The sequence below is a fragment of the Netta rufina genome (assembly GCF_964035555.1).
Source record: "Netta rufina genome assembly, chromosome: Z".
NCBI lineage: Eukaryota > Metazoa > Chordata > Aves > Anseriformes > Anatidae > Netta > Netta rufina.
Window position 1 is genome coordinate 60,093,477 of NC_140126.1, and position 24,480 is coordinate 60,117,956.

At 34.4% G+C, this 24,480-nt stretch overlaps 1 protein-coding gene across 1 annotated transcript in view; it reads right to left on the reverse strand.

Annotated features, from left to right (window-relative positions):
• Window positions 1–3,669: 3,669 nt before the first annotated feature.
• CSNK1G3 (casein kinase 1 gamma 3) overlaps window positions 3,670–24,480 on the reverse strand; it is a 72,011-nt gene continuing 51,200 nt past the window's right edge. The window contains exons 9-16 of the mRNA XM_084305782.1: window positions 23,151–23,236; window positions 22,933–23,017; window positions 19,761–19,909; window positions 18,554–18,649; window positions 17,784–17,879; window positions 10,438–10,544; window positions 10,040–10,063; window positions 3,670–4,110 (exon numbers count right to left, since the gene is read on the reverse strand). Coding sequence (XP_084161908.1) covers window positions 4,056–4,110; window positions 10,040–10,063; window positions 10,438–10,544; window positions 17,784–17,879; window positions 18,554–18,649; window positions 19,761–19,909; window positions 22,933–23,017; window positions 23,151–23,236 — 698 coding nt within the window. The 3' untranslated portion in view covers window positions 3,670–4,055. The remainder of the gene's footprint in view (window positions 4,111–10,039; window positions 10,064–10,437; window positions 10,545–17,783; window positions 17,880–18,553; window positions 18,650–19,760; window positions 19,910–22,932; window positions 23,018–23,150; window positions 23,237–24,480) is intronic.

Below are 24,480 nucleotides of genomic sequence, written 5' to 3' on the forward strand. Positions count from 1 at the left end.
GGAAAGGGGGAAAGGGAAAGGGGGAAAGGGAAAGGGGGAAAGGGAAAGGGGGAAAGGGAAAGGGGGAAAGGGAAAGGGGGAAAGGGAAAGGGGGAAAGGGAAGGGAAGGGAAGGGAAGGGAAGGGAAGGGAAGGGAAGGGAAGGGAAGGGAAGGGAAGGGAAGGGAAGGGAAGGGAAGGGAAGGGAAGGGAAGGGAAGGGAAGGGAAGGGAAGGGAAGGGAAGGGAAGGGAAGGGAAGGGAAGGGAAGGGAAGGGAAGGGAAGGGAAGGGAAGGGAAGGGAAGGGAAGGGAAGGGAAGGGAAGGGAAGGGAAGGGAAGGGAAGGGAAGGGAAGGGAAGGGAAGGGAAGGGAAGGGAAGGGAAGGGAAGGGAAGGGAAGGGAAGGGAAGGGAAGGGAAGGGAAGGGAAGGGAAGGGAAGGGAAGGGAAGGGAAGGGAAGGGAAGGGAAGGGAAGGGAAGGGAAGGGAAGGGAAGGGAAGGGAAGGGAAGGGAAGGGAAGGGAAGGGAAGGGAAGGGAAGGGAAGGGAAGGGAAGGGAAGGGAACACTGCCTACAAAGCATAGAGCTAGAAATATGAATTAGAGGTCTAGCGAACTATTTTGCCTATTAACATTTTTCAAGTTTATATGCCCCGTTTTTATTCTTAGAGCTATCAAATGTTCTACAGCTAGGAGTCATCACCTCTATTGAACAAAAGTTTGTGATGGAAGAATTAACTGTATTTATCTTCCTTTTCTAGATACCTGTCTTTCAAAACTAAGAGGTATCTATTCCACATCATAGTGTATGTCTGATGGCTTTTATTCCTTGTGGCACAGACCCAACCCAAAGAGATCCTGAGTAGATTTCTTCATTAGAAACATTTACTGAAATCTCTTCTCTCCATTGTAATCATTAGGGGTATTAAAACTTAAATATAACACAGAATCACAGAATCATTTAGTTGGAAGAGACCTCCAAGATCACCTAGTCCAACCTCTGACCTAACACTAACAGTCCCCACTAAACCATATCCCTAAGCTCTACATCTAAACGTCTTTTAAAAACCTCCAGGGATGGTGACTCCACCACCTCCCTGGGCAGCCTGTTCCAATGCCTCACAACCCTTTCAGTGAAGAAGTTCTTCCTAACATCCAACCTAAAACTCCCCTGGCGCAACTTAAGCCCATTCCCCCTCGTCCTGTCACCAGGCATGTGGGAGAACAGGCCAACCCCCACCTCACTACAGCCTCCTTTAAGGTACCTGTAGAGAGCGATAAGGTCGCCCCTGAGCCTCCTCTTCCCCAGGCTGAACAAGCCCAGCTCCCTCAGCTGCTCCTCGTAGGACTTTCTTCTCCAGGCCCCTCAGCAGCTTCATCGCCCTTCTCTGGACCCGCTCAAGCACCTCAATGTCCTTCTTGTAGCGAGGGGCCCAAAACTGAACACAGTACTCGAGGTGCGGCCTTACCAGAGCCAAGTACAGGGGGACGATCACCTCCCTAGCCCTGCTGGCCACACTGCTTCTTATAAACCTGTTAACTAAGCAGACATACCTATAACTGCAATGTTGAAGTAGTATTTTGAGTAACTTACTTTCAAATTTCTTGATATTGAAAAACATTAAAATAGTTGAGCAATTTTTCAAATAACATTTTCCATCATTTCATCCAAGACTGTAGGAAAGCAGAAAAAGCCTACCTTTAGTTCTCTTCTCTTACACTTAAACAGGAGTGTATTTTATTATTTAGATATCCAGGCAATGTTGACTTCATTAGCTTGGACAGGAAACAAAGTATAGAAATGCTAATCATATTTTCATATATACATAACCATATATTCATAACACAAATATATCTGCATTACTTACAAATGAACAGTTTGCTTTGCTAGAAGAAAACCTTCAGCATTACAATTAAGCACTTGAAAATACTGCTGAAAAGCTAGTGCCTGGATAGTGGTCATTTCAGCAAATACACAGCTTTCATACTTCTGAATATTTCAAGTCCATAATATATGTATTTTCTTGGTATGTGAGCTGTGTTCAGAATCTAAAAACACTATACAGATCAAAAGCTTCAGACAACAAAACCAATTAGGTATGTGAGAAATACACGTATCACAAATATTTACAAATATTATGAAGTAACAAATTTGGTCAAATACTAAAAAGAGGGATGCATTTTCGTATGAGAATGGTCAAGAAACCTTTCCAACTCAATTAAAAAAAAAAAAAAAAAAAGGCAATTCTATGAGTTTAAAACAATCAACAGTGAAAAAAGGTAAAGAGGAAACTTATGACCAAAGTCATACAGTATGTTTTTGTAGGCCAGGTTCAGTTTTGTTGTTGTTGATTTTTTTTATAAAACAGAACCTTAAAATCATGAACAGCAATAATGGCAAATATCAAAGTATACCGTGTATTCACTGAGCAAATAACCCAAACAATATGCTACACTATTGGCCATCAAGGAAGAATAAATTACAAAATACAATTAAAATCCCCATAAATGTAATAATGAATTTAAAGGTGTGCATTTATTTTTAATATATATTTTAAATGTTACCACAAAACAGTTTAAAATAAATATGTATGCCAAAAGGCATCTGTGGACACATACACACACACACACACACACAGAAATCACTAGTTAGCTTTAGAAGAACTTTAAAATCATGGAGATAATTAATCTGATTTTTGGTCAACAAATCTGTCTAGTCACTTCAATCTTTTATACCCTTTCTTAAAGTAACTAGCAGCTAAACATGACAAAAGCACACCTCTGTCATTATGGCTTTAAATAAAGCATGTATTTTCTTTAAAAGACAATATAAAATGGGCTGTCTTGTCTACAAAAGTGCTGGTTTGTTCATATTGCAGGCACTTCATTGGACTGTGGGAAAAGTACCTGACCCATCCTTGTCATCCTATTGTACTAGCAATGCTACACACTGAAGTATTAAAAAATTCCAGGAAAAAAAAAAAAAAAAAAAAAAAAAAAATTTGGCTGTTGGGGCTAGTATGCAGAGAAGAGAAAAGCCTAACACAATTCTATTGTCTTTCTCTTCTAAATCAAACAGAAAAGTAATTTACAAGCATATCTCTAACATTACATGGCACATCCATATTTTCAAGTTGAAGATGTTGTCAATCAGCAGTTACCTTAGCGAACACATGGGCTTTAATATCAACTTTGCTTTAACCATATTCACATTTATTTCTCCTTTTATAATTCCTATGTAGATCCTCTCTTGTGAAGGTAACTTCTATCTTACTAACATTACTTGAAGCAATGTTACATAATACAAATTTCTGTATTCTTTGTACAAATGCTCTTGTCATTTCTGCTATACTGCAATAGCAAGCATATAAGCATAACAAAAGCAGGTTTCCAAACCCAGAAGCTACAGGAAATACTTTCCGTTCATTAGCATCATCAGCATTTAGACAACTGTCATTAGCTAATTGTCAACCTCCTCAGCATCTCTGGACAGTGACTGTACCACATTAACAGAGAGAGGAATTAATGCTGACATAATTTGGCTACAGTACCAGGGTTAGGCAGTGGGAGTCAATGCAGGATTTTTTTTTTTTTCTAAATGGCTGTGCATTTATATTTTTCTTCTGCATTTTTTTTTCAAAACTGCTTTTGATATGCTGTTACAGACTCAAATACCAGATTTGTGACATGTGTCTTCAGCTACTACTTCTTCACCACTAGTACATTCTAGGATGGGAGAAATACTTCTGAAGTTTAGTTTTGCTGTAGAAAGTGGTCATTTCTACCATTTCATTGGTCCATTTGTTGATAGTCAACAAAGTCACAAAACCTTAAAGCTTTCAGAAGAGATGAATTCAAGAAACAAAACACAGATGTAGGAGAACCTACAAAACACAGAAGTCTTTCATTGTTTTGAAGGGAGTCCTTGGAAAACGTGTAGTCATTACAGAGGTGTTTTTGTTTATTGTGGTTTTTGTTTGTTTGTTTGTTTTTTCTTTTTGTGTCTTCTTGTTTTTTTTCAGGATCGCAAGACAGCAACTGAACAAATAAGCAATTTCCCATGTTCTGCGTGGCTCTAGTCATTTCTGGTGCTGAATGGTTTTCCTTCTTCTTCGCTTGAAAAAACAGCAGCACCTGCAGGTGTAACATGAGTTACATATAATTTAAAAAGAAGCCCCAAAACTGTTGGCATTTTGTTTCACTTGAAGTATGTAGCTCAGTTATAATGACCTCCACAAGGAATAAATTAAGTTCTAAGTATGTGGTTGATTTATTTGTGAAAAACAAAGAGAGTTACTGTTGACAAAACAAGGTCTGTCAAAGGAAAAAAGCTATAATAAAAATAGGTAGTGAATCCAGAGTATTGTGTGAAGGTATCAAAGACATGGGCATTACAGACTGACTTAAAAATGCATTTGTAAAAATAAGTAATGTTCTGTTACCTGAACACTTTTTCACATTAACTGTTAATATGACAAGCACAAGCTTAAGCTTATCTTCAGTTTGCATTACCTGAACTGGGCACTTAAGACTCTACCATGCCTAATACAGGAACCCACCTTGAGCTTCTTTTGTCAACCTGAACTTAGAAAAGCCTCCCCAGAGCTACTCCCCAAAATATTTTAGAAAACTATTTTCATCAGTGACAAAATTAATACTCCAGTTAATTACTGTGATGATAGCACTGCAGTGAGAATCACAGCTTTAAGTGTATTAAAGTATACTGACATTCTTTGCTCTGCTTCATTGCACACATGAAGGAAACTAAAATTGAAACTGATAAATACTGCCAATTCCACTTAGCAGAAAGTGACTAAGTCTGAAAGTAACTACGAAAACACTACAAGAGGAAAAAGGATTGAAGGAAGTTTGTGAGGAAGACTGAAGGAGTCCAGGAAACATTTTTGAAAAACTAGATGAAAGCAACGAATACACAAATAAAACCTTTCATCTACATTTCATGGTAGTCTAGCTTATTTTAAGCAACTCCTAGCTCATGACTATCATTCTGAAATTAAAGCCTTGACTTAGGAAAGTATTCATAATAGTTTAATTATAATCAAAACTGAACATGCAGGCATTTTAAATGGCAGATTTTGCCACTGTTAGTTGTGCTGTTTGGTTACTCAATTATCAATTGCAGTGCTATATACTATACTAAATATTGATATTTTTCTCAAGCTATTGAATACAACAAAGTGAAAACTACAGATTTACCGTATCAGCAGCTTATCTGCAAGTCCTTAAGTTCACCAAGCATTAGATGTCATTAAACTTCAAAAGGAATCTTGACAGCTTAATTTGGAATGTGGGAAAAGGGAAAAGCATTTGAAAATCAAGGAGAATAGGGTTCTAAAAATGAAGTTCTAAAATGGGTGAGAACATCCAAAGTAAGTGGAGACATAAGTTACCTTCTCAAAATATCCAATGGCACCCTGTTGCTCAGTCACTGAAAAGGTAGCAGTGGGCAGAGGCAGACCAGGGCTGCTCTGAAAGTTATGTAACTTTCAGTAGAAAAAAACATTTGTTATTGAGGGAGAGGAAAACCCACATTAAAATTCAATAGGGGAAACTGCAGAGATAATATTTTTATAGCTACCAGAAATAACACTGTATTATTTACCTTAAAGAACATACGAGAGAGACATAATTGCTCTTGAAGGCTACCAACTGTAGCTGAAATTCCCAGTAACTGCTAGCCTTTTTCCTTACCAGCTGTTTACAACCACTAGCATCCATTATTACATAAGCTATTACTGAATTTATAAGCAGATGTGTGGAGTCCAAACTAGCTTTATCCTTCTTTCACCTCCATCTTTTCCCAAGTATTTTATATATATGTATATACACAACAAACACCATATCAAAACAAAGCATTTTACACTGGTTCCTCCCTTTTTTAGTGCGGATTACTCTATGATCCTGTAAGTCAGGAAATGCTGACCTGGACTGTGATAGTAAATCACGTTTGCACCTGTTCCACATTAGGAAGCCTCAAGGAAAGCTTACCAAAAAAATTTGTAGATTCATAGTTACTACAAAGAGCACATATTGTATAAGTAACTATAGGAAGATGAAATTGTGCTGGACAGTTAACTCAAATTCTAGAAAAACAAACCTTGAAATTTAATTCATCACCTTTTAAGTACATTTAGTTTAAATGGAAAATGTCCCAAGTAACAGCAGCTTACACTTCCTAAGTGTTTAACACTGCTTAGACCCTCTGTGTAATTCAAGGACTTTTTTTTTCCCTTTTTTCCCAAGCAAGTTGTTTTAACCTATCCTTTGCTGAAAATCTTGTACTGCCTTTTATTCCTGCTCCATAGCTTGTTTTGTTTGCTTCTTTTCTGTCAATCAGAGAACAGAATCATGTAATGGGGAATTCAAGAGTGATACCTTTAGCCAACATAAAGCATTGCTTTCGTAAACTCTGTCTGCTGGATTTTGCATAATATTGTTATAAAGAGTATTCTATTAGCAGCTATCAGTTTAAAATGACTGAAGTTATTAAACTGTATTCCAGTACACGGAATTTAACTAATCATGCTAAATGCAGTTATTCGGTAGGGGAAAATTAATGTCTTGCTGATGTGTGTAGAAAGTATTAAAGAAATATAAATTCCACAGAGCACTATAATCACAGTATTTTTTGAACATTTACTGAAATAAGTATTCTTTCTACTTACTGTATGCTTAACAGTCTAGTAATGCTAAATCTGTCAAACCTTCTAAGAACAAATAAATATCATTTTTGAATATATGCACATTTACATGGAACTACGGGAATTCAGAATAAGCTGTCAATTTACTTCATGAAAAAAATGTAGCCTTGATGTTAAAGATCCATAGTGTATCATTTCTTGAAGAGCATCGTGCAAAAATAGAAATACTGACTTGTTCTTAAAAATATTGTCACTAGAGGGCATCATTATCATGTATAGATTTTACACTGCTTGAAGACAAATTTAAATGTACAAAGGATGAAGGGGCATTATTTAGTACTAAAACACAAACTTCACCAAATATTCAATATGCATTAAAAATGCATGAAAATTCATGCATGAGACTTCAAAAAATCTCCTTGTAGGAAAACTTCTCTTTTCTTTGTGAAAGCATTTAATGACTCCTAACTTTTTTCTCTGTGGATAAAATACAGCGTGACTTATATACTAGTAGGCAGTATAAGTTCTATGTATGAAAGTACTGAAACGACTTGCTTTTCTGTACAGTCTAATGGGACCTTTGTGATAGTAGCTAAGATAGCAGTCTCAGTATTATGCATACTACCATTTGTTTTTCAAACCTTACACCTTTTTTTTGTTAACTATCCTCCGCTCTGTCACTTCAACTGCTCCCTAGCAGAACATGCTAAAGCAACTTCAGCTTTCAATTGTGTTTCTGTAGCTGTGTTTTTGCATTTATCACCTGGCACGTGACAGCACTTTACTGTAAAATTGTTAGTATGTGCTTCAAGTGACTAAAAGTATGTGAGATGCAAAAAGCAGAGATTATCTCAGTTTTTTCTGTTTGTCCTTCTCTGTCCCCCTGTGGCAAAGCCTTTTGGTTACGTATGCTTTAGAGAAGCAACTGTTGTGACAAAGATGTCTAGCACAGTGTTATGGAAATAAATGCTAATTGCTCAATGATAAATGAAAGACCAGCTGAAGAAGCTCAGATCGGCAAGTGTCAGGGCAGTATAGTGATCAGGTTGATTTTCTTCCTGCTTTACAACTCTAATAAGTAACACTTGAGAGAGGGCTGAACGCTACTTTTTAAAAAAAAAAACAAGTGAGTTAATTTAAGATAGGCACACTTCTAAGGGGGTTGCTGTTGCACAGCAACATTTGAGAAGCACAATGATGACAAGCTATAGACTTCAAATATTACACTCCTTGTGTGTACATACATAAATAATACACCAAATAATGGAGTGTTCTATGAATAAAATAATAAAGTGCTCAGTGAAAAAATCTTAGCCTTTCTAATTTGCGGCATCCCACTGAAATGGAAACAGATCTAAAATTCAGCTAGGCAGTATTTGTATTCATAGTTAAAACAGCACATCAAAGCAAGTTCCCTTTCTTCAGTATTTTAAAACACTATATAGTCATACTAAGCTTCTAAAAGTACGAAAAGATCTAGAACAAAAAATGAAGCATTCCTGGAAAACATTCAAGTTTGTGTCCTCAGAGGATGAGGAAATTATACATACAGAAGATAAAAACAAGGGACTAACTTTGTTCACATCTTCAGATGGGAAAAAAAAATACAAAAAAGGCAGAGTGATACGCTTTTGCTGAAACAATGTCTCCTTAAAAAAAAAGTTTCTATATACATGAAGAACCTATACTTGCATTTCCTTACACGATTCAGCAGTGTTACATCTCTAAATAGATGCTTAAATACCTCAACTGCTTTTTGTATTAAGTTTGTAATAAACATGTTAAAATGTAAAGTTACTGAAACCTTCTGAATTATTCTTACTGAGAAAAGAATGTATACATTGGTGTATGGTGGCAATTTTGGACATGTGTGCCTTAATTACTGACAAAGTATAAGAAAAGTTCTAACAGAATAGCGAACAAAGAAATTGCAGTTTAAACTGATATTACTGGAAAACTAATATTCTGTTTCCTACTGAACAAGAAGATTAATCTGTAAAGTAGGATATTAAGAACTGACATTTCATATATAAAAAAAACAGTAAGTCTAGGTCAAAAACAGTCAAGGACAGCTTGTTTGTCCCTCCATTATTCATATTACAGCAAATGAACAATTAATTTCTACATTTTTAATTGAGCTGGCAGCACCTAGTTTCTGAGAATTTTCTTTTTTTCCTGTACATAATTAAACATACGTTTAATTGTGATGAACATTACCCAAAGCTTTGGAAATTTAATCCTTTCCTGTGTGTACATACACTGGGTACAATAAAGGTTATCACTGCACTTACTCAAAGGGAAGGAATTGGGAATTTCTCTATGTGCAGCCTACCAACATTCTTGTTATTCAAGACTTTGGGCCTTTTTTTGTTTGTTTTCAAATAAGAAAAATAAATTCTTGTGAGAAAAAATAAAAATAGTCCAGCACTCTGTAAAGACTGCAAATAAAGAACTGGTCTTCTCAGTGCTCAATAGAAAGATAGAGCAAAAAGTGTGACAATAAGCCAAAAACTGCTATTCACTATTTTTAACTACTTATGCACATAAATCATATATATTAAAACTAAACCATACAGAACAATCACTTCAATAAAAATTTGTACTTTATGAATTTTATGGTTGCTTAAAAATTTGCAAAGTGGGCTCTAGAAAACAAATTCTACTAATGAATGCTCACTAGATTTTTCTGCTACATGCTTCTGCAGCTCTGTAATCAGCTGGATCCATACCCTTCTGAAATTCTATTCCAAGAACAATTATACAATCAAGTACCTTGAAAGTTATCCTGCCTTTATCTATCAGAAACTTTTTTTTCTGCACTGCCTTACAGGTTTGACTTTACTACTAAAATATGTATATATATATATTAGCCATCTTGTGTTAACAGACATTAGTGTTTTCCCCTTTAATTCCATTGTAATTCTAAGGTACCCTGAAATAATGCTTTGGTAGTTAGCTAGCAAGTTGTCAAAGACTATTATTTTGGTAAATACTGTTTATACAGAGGTAATGGGCAAAGCTCAAACATCATATAGCATTTATTGCTTGTTCATGTGAGTTATTTTCTAGATGCTAAAACACTAGCTGAATGTTATAACACCTGAAAACAACTTCTATCCCTCCAAAACAGCGTAGCAAAAATATTGTACTACCCACTAAAAATAATTGAACAAGGCACACCACAGACTACAAAACTTGAACAAGCAAGATCTGAAGCAGGCAAAATAGCTTATCAAGGTGGCTATCTGTTTGTAAAAACAGTTAGTTGTTGAATGATACTCAAAATGTTTTATGAGTTCCAATTGGACTTATTATTTTAAAGTCCTCTGAAATGAGTTTTAAGCAAAATAAGAAGAATAGTCCTTGGAGCTATTTCTGCCTGCCTGTGCTGTAGAACTCACCACATGTTCAACACTTTCTCGCAGCTATACAGAAAGAGAGTAAGGGAAAAAAGAGAATCAGATACAATACACAGAAAGAATTATAAATCTTTCATAGATATGTTTTTGTAGTCAGACACTATGTTAAAATAAATATTTCAAAATTAGATAAAATATAAAAAATGCATGCACTTATCTAGTACAGGGAAATGTGTTATTAAAATCTGAGCCTAAAAAGCAAAAGCTACGGAAGGTCTATTACTCAAATGTTTAAAGCCAAAATTAAGTAATGCACCGTAATACTTTGCCACTCACCGGTGTCTTTTCAGCTTAGACAATGTTCTGTGAGTAACTAAGCAAGAAAAATTTTGAAGTAGTTGAGAAGACCAGATCTAAAGAATACGGAAAGAAGAACATACTTTGTTTCATCCGTTACTTCTACTTCTGCAGGAGTTGCGATGGGTACATTTGAACGGCCCGCAGTTGGGTCATCCGTGTTCAATTCTCCATTTGTTGAACTTACTACCTGAAATCACCAGAAATATCTGAAATTATGCTAGTGCCAGAAACACATTTATGAATTTCTGAAGTTACATCTTCAAAACTCAATTTTGTTAATTCCATAAGTCTTTTAATTACAATAATGTATCCATTCCTACTGTTATTCCTGCATCCCCGACTTTCTGCCTTTTTCATATCTAAAAGACATGAAACATAGTGTAACATACATCTACATGACATTCAAATAGAGTGGACTAAGCAAAGCAATGCTGCTCATCAGGCTTGCTGGTCTTCCTCATGTCTCTTAAGAGCCTTAATGGAAGGCACCAGGCCGTTTTCTGATAGCAATTTAGTCAGTCTTCCCCTATGTCTCCTTCTTTAGTGCATTCTGGTTCCTCTGTGTCCTTCAACTGTACCTCAAAGAGCACTCATCAGAAAAGGAAAAAACAGTCTAGACATTCTCTGGACCAAATAGCAGGGTATTTGCTATAACTAAGATTTTTTCTCTTTTCCTACAAAAAGCAAATGAAAACATTCAAATCGTTCAAAAACAAAAACAAAAACAAAAAACAAACAAAAAAAAAGATTTGCTGCTCTAGTTTGAGATTTGTGGTTGTTCTGTATCAGCCTTTGTCAACAACTCTACCAGTCTCTTCGGAACCTCTTCTGTCAATGCTTAAAAGAACATTTGCAAGATTTGAGCAGCTCATAAAAAAAAAAATTCTCCCTGTTTCTGACAGGGTTGATTCTGTTTTTGTTGTTTGTCTTGTTTAACTTTTTAAACCACAGCTGAAGTCATTATGATCAAAGGTGACTGCAACTTTAAAAAAGTAATAATAATCTGCTTGGGTCAATGAAATGCCATATGGTAATGATGAACAAAGTTATTTTCAGGGTTTCCCAATAAGCTTATGTGCTTAAAAAAGAGGATGCAGAGGCACTTTTGAAGCTATAACAACCTGTTTGGTGATTCTTTTCTTTGAAGTCTTCATACTAACTCCAAAACTGAACACTATTTCCTGACAGTTATTTCCTTTAATGGGAGAAGTCTTTCTTCTTTTTGAAGATAGCATTTGTCTTCCTTTTTTGTTGTTGGGCTTTGCTGTTGTTTTGTTTTTAATCAATTTAAGAATACAGTTTTCTCTAAGAAACTTTATAGAAACCTTTGCACCAGGACTACCAAGAGACTGTCCTACCTCCCTCCGGGTGATTTCTCTGGAGGCTCAAAGACAACAAGAGCTCATTTCTTTCTATATACGTAATACATATACATCCAGCAAACATGCATCCAAATATAATAAAATATAATGGCATACTGTAAATCTTGGTTTAGATGGGAGGAAAACAATCTTCGTATTTCTGGAAAGAGATGCAGCCTCTGAAGACATAAGTGAACCAAAGGATATTCATAGCCTAAAAAATCGCAAATCATGTTTCTCAAGACTCACAAACACCCTGAGTTTCGTTCTAGTCTACTACTGTAGATGATAGATCTAGGAAAGGTCTAAGATGAAAATCTTAGAATTAACACAACTGCAGCAGTAAAATGTGCAAACTTAATCAAACTTAATTACTTAAGCATTAATAAACTCATTTAATTGGTAGGGCTCGAGAAAAATGTAGGAATGTTCTCATTCCAGCATCAGTAAGGCTAAAAGAGTGTGATTTTACAGTCCTAAGTTCTGTAGCTTGCTAAAATAAGCTACAATGCTATAAATTCCTTGTGATGTTAGTAAATAAGTCAGTATTTAAATTAACAGTAAAATATCTTAGTATCTGACCAAAAAATGCATTTGTCAAAAGATTAATAATACAGGGTAAATGAAGCAATTTCACTACCAATCCTGGCACATGGGCTCTTAAGTTAGACCAATCATAGACTTTTCTCTCATAGGCTACCTACTAAGAGTCAAAAAAATCAGCTCAACACAGGAAGAAAAATATAGGAATCCAACAAAATTAAGCAAGACTAAGTCTGGAAGACATCTGGAAGACAACTCATGCAGTAAAGGTATGGTACACCAAATTTTTTTTTGGTGTACCGTCAATAAGGCACGAAGAAGAATCTTTCTGGTTTCACAAAAAAAGGCTGAAACTTTAGGAAATGAGGGGAAAGAGTACACAAAACTAATAGTGTTTAAAGAGAAAGTTTTATTTTCATTTCTTTACTTATGAGTAGAATTGGACCAGATTTCCTCCATAGTCTGATGATCCATTAAGGCACAATTCATCTCATAATAAATTTGTATACTACTGTAGATATTAAAGTTATCTTTTTTATGTAAACATTTTGTTAACAAGAACTAGATGTTTTGTGTTTGGTTTTTTTTTTCCCATGAACAGTAACAGACAGAGGTTTCTGAAAACTATTATTTAAAACTAAGGTTCAAATTTTGTTTCAATGTTAAGGATGAAGTTAAACTACTCATTTGTATGCAAATTGGAAATTAACTACTGAACTAGAAATCTAAACCAACTAAGCATTGTGATAACAGATCTTATCTTGATTTAAATTTAGTTCATACAAATTAAATTGGTCTTTGAAAGTTCAATTGAAGAGCACTTATATAAAAAAGTGTATGAATCACAGTTTCTTACCGTCCTCTACACCACAAGACAAAAAAGAAAATTAGACCCACTATCTAATGATAAGCCATAATAATTGTGGAAGATTAGTTTCTTGCATGTACATGTATGCTTCTTTAGAAACTTAATAAGGGCCAGTTAAATTAAGACAAAATTAAGCCTAAATATCAATTCCCCAAATAGTAAAAGTAAATCAGGCTAGCCCTATGCTTTGTTTTGAATAGGCATACACATAAACTAAACTTTTACTTGCTTATGTTCAAAAATCAGTCAAATTCTCTCATAAAACAAATCAGCCTACTGTCAAGAAGACACAGAAAATAATCCTTCATTTTATTACAACTCTCAGTAACTGAATTCTTCACTCTTCAAAAAACAAAGTTGTCTTTCATGCCTAAGCATGAAATTATTATTAACGATACTATAGAATGATATATTTTACTTTCAGAATCTATCCAGATAAAAGAATGAAAATAATTGGCACTGCCTTTATCATTCAAAAAAGCTTAGGCAAACTGATTTGTTTCATCTAACATATTGCTATATTAACCAGGATAATGAGGTACATGAAATATTCTATAAGCAACTAAAAGCTTCACAATGCCTAAGGCTAAGGCTGAGGTACTTAATGCGTTCTTTGCCTCAGTCTTTATTAGTAAGGCCGATCATTCTCAGGGTACACAGGCCCCTGAGTTGGAAGATAGTGACAGAGTAAGATGAAGCTCCTATAATTCAATGGGAAATTGTAAATGACCTCCTCCATGTTTTGAATGTTCACAAGTCTATGGGACAGATGAGATTTATCCAAGGGTACTGAAAGAGGTGGGGGGAAGTGCTCAACAAGCCTCTTTCAATAGTTTACCAGCAGTCAGTATGGTGTTCTCCAGGGCTCAGTCTTGGGTCCAGTTTTGTTTAACATTTATATTAATGACATGGATGAGAGCATTGAGTGCTCCCTCAGTAAATTCACAGATGATACTTAGGCAGGACTGTTGATCTGCTTGACAGCAGAAAGGTTTTGCAGAGGAATGTGGATAGACCACATCAATGGGATGTGTCCAGTTGCATGAACATTCAACAAGGGTAAGTGGCAGGTACTGCATTTGTGTTGTAATAACCCCATTCAGTGGTATAGGCTTGGGGAAAAGTGGTTGCAATGTTGCACAGCAGAAAAGGACATGGGTCAGCTGTTCAACAGCCATCTGAACATGAACCACCAGTGAGCCTAGCTGGCCATGAAGACCAAGGGCAACCTGGCCTGGATCAGAAATTGTGTGGCCATTACGACTAAGGAAGTGGTTGTAACCTTCTATGCAGCATTGGTGAGACTGCAGCTAGACTACTGTGTTCAGTTTGGGATCCATCGCTGCAAGAAAAATATTGAGTTGCAGGAATGTGTTCACAAAAGAGCAACAAAGCCGGTGAAGGGACAAGAAAACAAGGATAGACCAAGGCAACTGGGGTTGTATAGTCTGGATAATTAGTCTGAGGGGAGACCTCATCCTTCTCTACAACTACCTGAAAGGAGGTTACAATGAGGAGAGTGTTGGCCTCTTTTCTCAGGTGCCAAGTGATAGGGCACGAGGAAATGATCTCAAATTGCACCAGGGGAGATTTAGATTGGAATATAGGAAGAATTTCTTAATGGAGAAGGTGGCTAAGGATTGGAATAGGCTGCCCACAGAAGTGGTGGAGTCACAACTCTTGGAGGTATTTAAAAGACATATGAATATGGCACTAGGGAACATGGTTTAGCGATGGGAGTCAGTATGTCAGGCTGATGGTTGGTCTTGATCTTGATGGTCTCTTTCAGCCTAGATGATTCTGTTCTGATGACTACAGTCTTTGAGTGTATAAGAAGTTTGGAGTTCATGTAGAGAAGGAAATAATCCAGTATTATACAACTACTGTTTTTGGTAAGTGAGGAAAATCCACAAAATAAAGATAATACGTTGCTGAGTGAATTGCTGGGAGGTATAAGAAGTTGCTTTCATTACTAAGGCTACAGAAACTACAAAGATAGACTGTGATGCTACTGCATTTACATCTAATTCCAAACACAGATAAGCAGAAGAAAGGGCCATTTCTGGACATCTTCCTTTTACAATTCAGTTTGCTAGTAATATTTCAACTTTTCACATGAACTGATCCTACAAAGCTAAATTAGATGCATTAGGCACATTAACAGTGACACAGGCCTAGATAGTCTAAGATTACTTAAATTTATACCCCCACAAAAAAACAAAAACAAACAAACAAACAAAAAAAATACTGTTAATTATCAAACCATTTAGAACCTGAATGCTTCCAACTGAACATCATTACTGAGAATATTAGCACATGTACTAAGATACATATGCACACTCCAACAGACGGTACACTTCGATTTATTATGTAATACTGAGGAATCATTAACACGCTTAAATAACCTACTACAAAAGGATCCCATAGATGACAATAACTGAAACTTGTAGTGGCAGTGTACCAACATTTTTGATGTCTTTCTTTAAAAGGAAGTTCTCTGCCACGAGATTTTAATATCTTGAAGAAAATCTGGTAATTCTGCATACAACTGATCTCAAAGATATGTAATGACTCACTGATGACACAGAAAAGAAAAAATAACAAAACCCACAATTCAGTTTCACCTCCAAGAGTCACAACCTTACTTTGAACAATTGTGCCTGGCACTTTTAAAATTTGGCTTATTGAGGGCAATTAGGAATCTAGATAAACTAGCTAGCTAATGGTCCAACTCACTAGCATGACTTGGTTAGTATTAGATATTAGATATACTTGGTTAGTATATCTTACAATAAAGATATTTGACAACATATATACCCAGTATCTGTGTTATATTTGACAACACTCAAGGGCTCAAACTTCAAAACTAAATTGACTATACTACATGGTTTTATATCTGCTTTTAATAAGGAAGCATGACCATTTGTACATTAAAAATCAATTCAGCTGGCTTGAAAACACCCTTCTGAACAACATGATCTTCATAGATGGAACAAATGGTTGCAGTTTTGCACATTGCTGTTTTTAATCGGTAACTGTTTATTCTCAAGTGATCTACATTATCTGAACTCAGAATACCCATATTGTTTGGCAAAAAAAAAAAAAAAAAAAAAAAAAGTATTTTTACAGAAACGCAGACAACCGGCATTTCAGGGAAGTAACATACAATTTAAAAAAAAAAAAAAAAACTATTAACTGAAGGTTAGTAAGTTTAAAGTTTTCTAGCATAAAAGATTAAAAACTTAAGAAATGTAATAATTTTGGAAGACACAACTCCAGATTTAATTTTGATTCCACATGCTATACTGTTCTCAAAGGATGTATGACTATCTTTAAAATTGATGTTATTGAAAGAACCATAATCTTCAAGTTAATAATACTAGTAACATTTCAAAATATTTGTGACTAGGAACTTAAGAACAATTTTTATACTTTTCTTGATACACAGTGGTAATTATAACCTATTAGTCTTTCTTACACAACGTGTAACAGTAGTTCATAAGGCAGCAAAATTTGAAGGATGTTATGTTCAAATTAAATTTCCAAGCAGTTGAAGAAGACACTTCATTATTACAGCATTAAGACTGCAGCATTGTTTTCATTACCCTGGACTGGCACTCTTTCTTCAAACATTGACATTGATTTTCCAAAACATAAAACTTCAAAAGAATCATATGTAACTTTTATTCTTAGAATCAAAAATGCATTAGGTGAAGAAAATATATTTTTTTCCCAATAACACATTACATAATAATTTATTTTCATTTCAGACCAAAAGCTCAAAAGTATATGCAGATTGGCAGTTGGCATTCTGAATCCTTCTGTATTCAATTTAGAATTTTTTATATAGCATCTAACCATTCCACCCCAGAGTATGTTCATAGAGCAAGACACCAAAAAATAAAGTTTAGAGCACATGAGGAAAATAAAGCTCTTTGAAGATGATGGAAACAAAGGAATAATAAATATTACTTTTATATCCATTTTTATTTATATATATATATATATATATACACATTTTATCCATTATTATTCATATATATGCATATTTATTTCTATATTTTATCTGTATATATATATGTATATATATACGTATACATTTTTATGTATAATTAATAAAGAAAATATGTTGGTTTCTACTCATTTTTCTATGGATAACTGTGTAAACATTCTTCTAGTCACCTAGTGTTTGAAGAAAAGTAGCTGTTAAAGTTTAAGTAAAATCTGTAATTAGTGCTTTCATTTGCAGTTTGCTTAAGGAACATAAAGTGTGACTTGAACAATTATGAACTAAGTTAATAGTGTATTAGCTGCTAGTTAAACCAAGTAACATATCAAATGTTAAAACTTCAGTTGGTTACACTGATGTAGGAACATATTCCTTCAGAAGGACAGATAATTCTGTTGTGTTAGACTATTTTTTTCCGTTTTAGTAAGAAGCATGCAGCAGATATTCCACATACAAAAAGACCTACCGTTCTCTGTACCTGTTTAAATTTCAGTTTGGCAATTGTTAAGTAGTGAAAAATAGGTATATTCTGCACATAATTGGAAAGCAAGCTTAAGAGGTAAGCAGGAATCATTGCCATGCATTAAAGGAGACTAATGTTATCTAATGTGAAAGCAATCAGTCAAGCAAAGAAGCAGAAAATACCTGTACCGAGCCACCGTGTCTGTCAGCAGCTAGATGAGCCTTCAAATGATGTGTATTGGCCTGCTGTGAGTTCCAAGCTGCTCTATGATCTGTTGCCTATGTTTTTTTGAATGTATCAGGAAAATAGGCAAAATGAAAATAAAAATTCCAAAAATTAACAATTCACTTATAAAATATTATAAATTATTTTTTTAAGCACAGAAGCACTACATAATCAATTCCTATATAAATTGTATATCAACATTACCTACAGAGTAAAATAAAAATGTCATAAAGAAGTTACAAAGTATCTAAACTAAAAATTCCTTATAAAAAAATGAATAAAGCCCACTAACACAACCCTGTAACTAAGCTTAGATAAATAGTCAAAGATTTAGCTTCTTAATGTGTTTACAACCTTGGTCATTATCCTGTTTTTAAAAAAAAAAAAAAAAAAAAAGTAAATATGTTAGAAATGCATGTTAAAACCTCAACAGATGATATAGGATAATGAAAAATGTGATTAAAAACAGAAATAAAAAAAAAAATTAAGCAGAGAGAAAATTCAATATTGATGCATGGTAAATTATATTATAGCATCAAAACAAGTAACTTATTACAATGTTGAAATGTCTACAGATATGAAATATATTAACAAGGACCTACTTGAAGAAAAAAAATAAACCTGGAGTCAATTTCACTTTGAAGTTATAATAAAAGTAACAAGAACATAGCAAAGATTTTTAGATAAAAGTCAGCATAATGCTGGCAGTCTTACATAAGCATTTTACCTGATTTTTGGATTGTTGCATCTTATCTCTGTGCTGATAAGCTTCTCTGTTTGATGACAATGCAGTGTCTAAATGCATTGAACCCAATGGGGTAGGCTATAAATATAAATAATATGTAGCAACTGGTAAAAAAAATAAATTTCTAAGTCTTACCAAAAGTTATTAAATTGTAATCCAAATAAATCCTTAAATCTGTCAGTCTCCCATAATCTAAAACTGTAAAATTAAAGCAAAACTGTCACAAGGTATTTGCCAATAGCAGAAAGAAAAAAGCAAGCCAAGTCTTACACAATTTCATGCATGAGCAATTCTGAGTATTATCAGATGATATTTTTTTCTGAGAGGATTTAAGCTACTATTTTCTGCAGTTAGCATTTGTTTACGGGGTATTTTGCTGACAATCTGAAAAGAAGCTTAATGTAATTTTTAACGTTAAACACTGAAAAAATATTTAGCAATAAAATCCCACAATTCTTTCAAGGTGTCACACTTGTCACACGTCAGGGTAAAATGTATAAACTGAAATTGTGCAACTTGCATACACAACCCTTCTCCTATTTATTAGAAGAAGCAAGAAAAGCTCTAACATCTTGAAAAATTCACTTTTTACCATTTCTTTAAAGAATATAAACACAGTATTTTCTGCAACTTCCACAGAAAATGCAAAAGTTATGTGTCTTCCCTTTGATGGAAGCTGATATCCCACATCTCATTTCAATAGAGTAACTCACAAAGAAAAGAAAAAAAAAAAAAAAGAGTTTCTTCAAAATGAAAAGCTAAATATCTGGAATATGTGTCAGAGAAGTGACTGCTTTATGTTCTAAAAATATTTGGAGTAAGAAAGCTCATAAATGAAGAAAATACAAACAATGACAATAATCACTTGCAGAGTTTTAAGCTTTCTTCAACTCAGAAAGCAGTCTAAATTCCTATTCCTATCTCATTTTAGACTGAAGAGAGGTTTTATTGGATATTAGAAGTATGCTTGGAAAGAGACTCGATACGAAGCGTGTCAAACTAAAACACTTTCAAAAATGCATTGAATATTACATTTCAAAATGCAATAGAAAATGTGTTTGTCATACGTGTTCACAACTCTAATTAGCTGCCCTAAGATGTACTCATATTCTAATACTCAAGACTAACAGTGGCTCAAAACTGATCAAACAATTAAACAGTATCTTATTAATAGCTTAATCATACTCACCAACTGTTTGCCAGTCCAGTCATATTCATAATCAAACACATAGCCTTTTCGATCAAGTAAGTCAGTGAAGAGCTTTCTTAAATAGTCATAGTCTGGCTTTTCAAAAAAATCCAGCCTTCTTACATAACGTAGATATGTAGCCATTTCCTCTATGTAAAAAGAAACACACCTAACTGTAACACTTTTTAGTGGCACTCAAAAATAGTATTTATTAATGCATTTTAAAATAACTTCTGTCTTAACACAAAACATGAATAGTGGTCCACCATACATGTGTGCATTATCAGAAAGAAGCGTTGCCTCATAGTAGTTATATTCTTGAAGTTATACTGCCACATTCCAAATACATCCTACAAAGTGATCCCCCCTACAATTTTACCTTTGCATGTAAGACAAGTAATGTAAGACACTGCATCTTTCATTTAACCTTTTGAATCCTCATGTGTAATAATGTAACAAAAAAGTGGGGAAGGAAATGCCTCCACTTTTCAACTTTTTTCAATGTTTTGCTTATAGACAAGCCTAAGGAAAGGTAAAGAAGGGGTATATATAGGACAGGGTGGACTGTGTCTCCAGGAACATGTTTTACTGAATGCAAACTTCCTTTCTGAGAGGATCTACAACTACTTCCTGAAGTGGGAAGCTTCAACTGTCCTGACACATAGTATAGGCTGTGATACTGATCAGATGAAACACCTGATCTGAGTCCTGAGGCATAAATTCAGGAGGACAGGCAGAAATCTTGAAATCTGAATTGCTTTGAATACTTTGAAGTCCACGAAAGAGTGGGAAATCACACACCATTAACTCATTCTGAGAAAAGCAATGACTCCTCACACTCTAGCCAAAAAGACTATTCGGATGACTCCAAGGCAGAAGAGAAAGCTCACACAACTGTATGATCAGAGAGTCTGAGGATGAATAGGGTTCAATGTAGTTTTGACCAGCACCCACTGATCCTTATGTATATGAGAAACAGAACAACAGTATCACCACATGCCTTTCCTCACCTTCCATTAAGTGTGAAGGACCAGACATTTTGTAGTACAAAGAGGGTACCTGCCCTCTAACAGAGGATTGCGGAGAAGTGCACAGGAGACTGAGCTACACCAAGTTAAACTCTTCCATAGGTAGAAGGGTAGAAAGAGTGTTTGAGACCAGCTTGGAAAAAATAATTTGGAATGCAGCTTAGTGATGTTGCTGTTCGATATGAAGCTACTCTTATTCATTATTATTTGCAAGAATTGCAACATATACCCTCTACATTAGATTTAACATTATTTGTTTATGCTTAGTGAACTAATTTATGTTCCGACATTTTCTCCAGTTCTGTAACTGAAATCCGTTTTTTTTATAGGATACACAGAGAAATTAAAAAGAAAATCATCAGAAAAAAATGGTTATGGATTAATTTTTACAAGAGGGTTGGAAAGAAATTCAAGATGCAACCTAGTACACCATGCTTAGCTCAGAGTAAATCAGTTCCAGCCACATCTGTGTAATTGGTTTTCACACAACTCCTGTGAAAGAAACTCCACAATCTCCTCAACAATCCCCTCCTGTTCTTCATTGCATACGAAACAGATGAGTTCACCGCTAAACGGTTTTATAGTGGATTACATCCATTACTGTGTCTTTTTTGCTGTGAACGTAGTAAGCTAATTCCTTTCATGACTGTACCAAGGCAAAAGGTACAAAAGGTACAGGGGAACTTAATTCCCTCACAGTCTTATTTTGGCCAAAACAGTTTCTATAACTTCAGTCTTTGGAAAGAGGTATAGCAAAAAAAATATCCCTGCTTTTGCACCCTTAAAATAGAGTAAATTTCTTGAAGTACAGTTCCCAGAAACAAACATACTGTTTCAGCTGCAGTTTTACAGAATCAAATACTGGAGAAATAGCAATTCATGTATCTTTTAGTTTGCAACTGGTTTATATAATGCAGTTTAGTACAGGGTTTTTTTGTTTGTTTGTTTTTGTGTGTTTTGTGTTTGTTTGTTTGTTTTTTTAATATAAGACCATGACACTATTCACTCATTTACCTTGTGACTCATCTTTAAGTCATTACCTAAAGCACCCTGCCATTTTCCATATCCAGTAATTTTTAATCTGGACTTGATCCTTTGTTTATAACTTTGTTTATAACTTCCTATTGTAACTTACTGAACTATACCTTGTATTTTAGACCGTATTTATAATTTGTCAAAATCTTTTATTTCCAACTCCACTATCAAGCCCATGAATTTCATATTTATCGTTTGGAAGCTAAATAAGAATTCTCAATTATACACGGCATTAACAAAAATACCGAGCAGAACCTTCATAGATCTCTGTGGAATTCTTTTTCATTTTTCCAATTGGATAGCAATGACAAGTTCTTGAGTACTTCAAACAGTTTTATACTCTTTGTCCCAAAGTAGATTCCTCTCAATTATGTTTTAATATTATTTATAAAGTTATTTAAAAATAGTGTCAAAAGCAAAAGTACAAAGGTTTCATGGCATTTAACATCAGCCTCTTGTCTACAAGACCCACTGTCTTGTCATAAAAGACAATCAAATCTGTTTGTCATGACCTAGTCTCAGCAAATCCATTTTGCCTATTGATATGCTGATTATCTTTGAAGGTGTTTATTTCTATTTTAGCAACCACACCATACCTATCCTGTTTATTAATCCAACTTTTAAAAAAGTATTTGCTTCTGTGTGGTCTTCCAAATACCTTATTAGAAGGTATCTTCTCTTCACACACTTAAGAACAACTGTAAGTGTCACAGGAAAACCTGCAAGTTATTATTTTTTTTTAAATATTATTTCAAGCTGCTTCTAATAATCATGTACCAGCTGAAAAGCAGATTCGTTTTTAAATGGTTATGAAGCAAATACCAAAATTTTGTGTTTGAAGGCAAAAGTGTAGACTAGCTGAAGGCTTTAATAATAATTATAATTTTTTTAATGTTTCTCTTAGAATTATTTATCTTTGAACAACACCAGCACTGGTTTACTGCTTGTTTCAAAAGATACATAAATATATATACACACACTATGGTGATAGATATTTAGAAGTATTGTTTAATTTATTTTTAAAAACATATTAAAAAACAAGGTATACTAGGTTCATTTTCTAAATCAACACATCAGTACACAACATTTTCAGTAGCAGCAGACATTACCTGGGAAGTTTTCACACAATACTTCTATAGATGTTGTTTGTTTTGTTTCTCCTATTTTCTGGTAACGTTCTTTTAATGTTTCAGCCTATGATAAAAGAGCAAAAGAAACTTATGACGATATACAGCTTTCAGACAAGCTTTCAGAAATTAAAAGATCATACTGAGAAAAGCTGATGATCTAAAACCAGGAAGGAAGTGAAGATGTAAAAAACTACTACCTTTAAACCTTGCCATGGAAGGCTTCCTCTGAGAAAATACATAAACATATGACCTAAAGCTTCCAAATCATCTCTTCTACTTTGCTCTGAAACAAAATTCAAATATTATTAGAAGTCAATCTTCTTAATTTACCATTATATTTTAAAGTCTAAGTTCAAAATTGTGTAAAAGTAATTGAGAAGTGTAAAGTACTTGAAATCAAAACAAACATATAAGACTTCTTAAGTACTATAGCCTACATTAAGAACAGAGGTAAATCAGAACATGCAGATGCAGATGGCAACTAAATAAAACTCAGCAGTACATTAAACAAATTATCATGTTATAATAACTTGATCTTATTTTAAAACAGATTTTGATCCTTTACATATATAATTGCACTTTTGTCCCACATTTTTTCATAATTTTTTTCCAGTTACGAACTTGAAACAAGTTAAAAAAAGCTTTAACTTAACTTATTTTCCATCTATAAAATCATGGAAGATGGTTGATTTCTCAGTCTGACTTTACTGGATATATAAGTAAGCCAAAGGTCTTCTGAAGAAGGCTCAGAAGTCTTACTATTTGATCAGAAAGCGGCATAAAGAGACATGTACGCACAGGCTACTCTCATAAGTACTGGAAAGAAGTGTCTGGCACGAACCATAACATTGGATCTGCAGTAGTACAATGGCATTCCTTCAAAAAATTTATAGAACATTTGAAAAACAGAAGAGTAACAAACAAAATACAGTTTATACAAAATTCGAAGTTTTCAAAATACATTCTGTATTAGTTTAAAGTAAAATCAAATCTACTTAGGAAAATTCAATGTAATAGAATTAGTAAAAATCTTTAAAGAACTAGTAGAAAAGGAATTTTACATTTTCACCTGACTTCATTCTGTTCTGTTGTTGAAAGAGCTGTTACACAGTGTATTATGTTTTGTAGTAACAAGCACTATTTCCCCTCTAACTTTGACTTCCTCCCTTACAGAAGGCAGAAAACCAAAATATTAGCATTGCTTCTACTCAGCACTGTCACAAAACCACTTTGCCTTGACAGCAAGAGAAACTGAACAGAAAAGTACATACCATGTTACCATTTGAAGACAAGAATGTGAAAAAAGCAGACCCGGCTTTGACCAGATCAATACAAAGTATCGCTGCAAATACACTGCATCTGAACAATAGTTCTTAATATAAAAAAAACTTTTACTTATTACTGTTTTCTATGCCCAACTTCTCACTTGAACGCTGAATAAAACATACTAGCAAGTAAATAAAAAAACACCAAAAAATTATTATAATCCCAAGCTTGGACCACACCTAGTCCCTCGCTTCATCACAC